The following is a 553-nucleotide window of genomic DNA, read 5'->3' as shown; positions in this document are numbered from 1 at the left end:
ATGATGCAGATAGTAAAACTATACAGTACACAAACAAATGCATAGCTAAAGCTTATTTTAGAATGCAGTTTGGTCAGAAGGATTTGTTTTTATACAAGTTTTTCTGTGGAGAATGATTGCCTTTGCTAATATGACTAGTTAAAGTGCATTTTCCTTCTGGCAGTACAGTACAGTCCCTTTCCAGCTAATGCTCTCATAACTCTCAGCATGTACCATAACTGCACAAGGCAATTTTATGTGACCTGAGACAAAAGCATAGAATTTAGACTTATGTTAAGTTTACCACTGTAGTTTAATTTTATAATTATATTAAATACAGAAAGTAGTTTCTTTTCTTAAGAACTGATGATGATTTATTTCTCATGTCTAGTTTTTTTTATAGTCGTTTTGATATACAGACACATGATGTACACAGACCTGGGAAAGTAAAATAAGTAGGCAATGCTTACAATGCAGTATTGTTAGGTTTGAAAAAATAGTATACTTTCTGTAATATTTAATGTCATCAACATTATTTCAGCTGCCACACTATACATGCAGCAGACTACACAGC

At 32.4% G+C, this 553-nt stretch overlaps 1 protein-coding gene across 1 annotated transcript in view; it reads left to right on the top strand.

The window, feature by feature from the left end:
- Positions 1 to 553, top strand: part of LOC119585947 (zinc finger RNA-binding protein-like) — a gene marked incomplete in the record, with an annotated part of 31,027 nt that overhangs the window by 17,342 nt on the left and 13,132 nt on the right. The window contains 1 exon segment of the mRNA XM_037934661.1: positions 521 to 549. Within this exon segment, the coding sequence (XP_037790589.1) occupies positions 521 to 549 (29 nt within the window).

The sequence above is a fragment of the Penaeus monodon genome, chromosome 20 (assembly GCF_015228065.2).
Source record: "Penaeus monodon isolate SGIC_2016 chromosome 20, NSTDA_Pmon_1, whole genome shotgun sequence".
NCBI lineage: Eukaryota > Metazoa > Arthropoda > Malacostraca > Decapoda > Penaeidae > Penaeus > Penaeus monodon.
The sequence above is the reverse complement of the archived record's forward strand: the minus strand, read 5'-3'. Positions and strand labels throughout refer to the sequence as shown.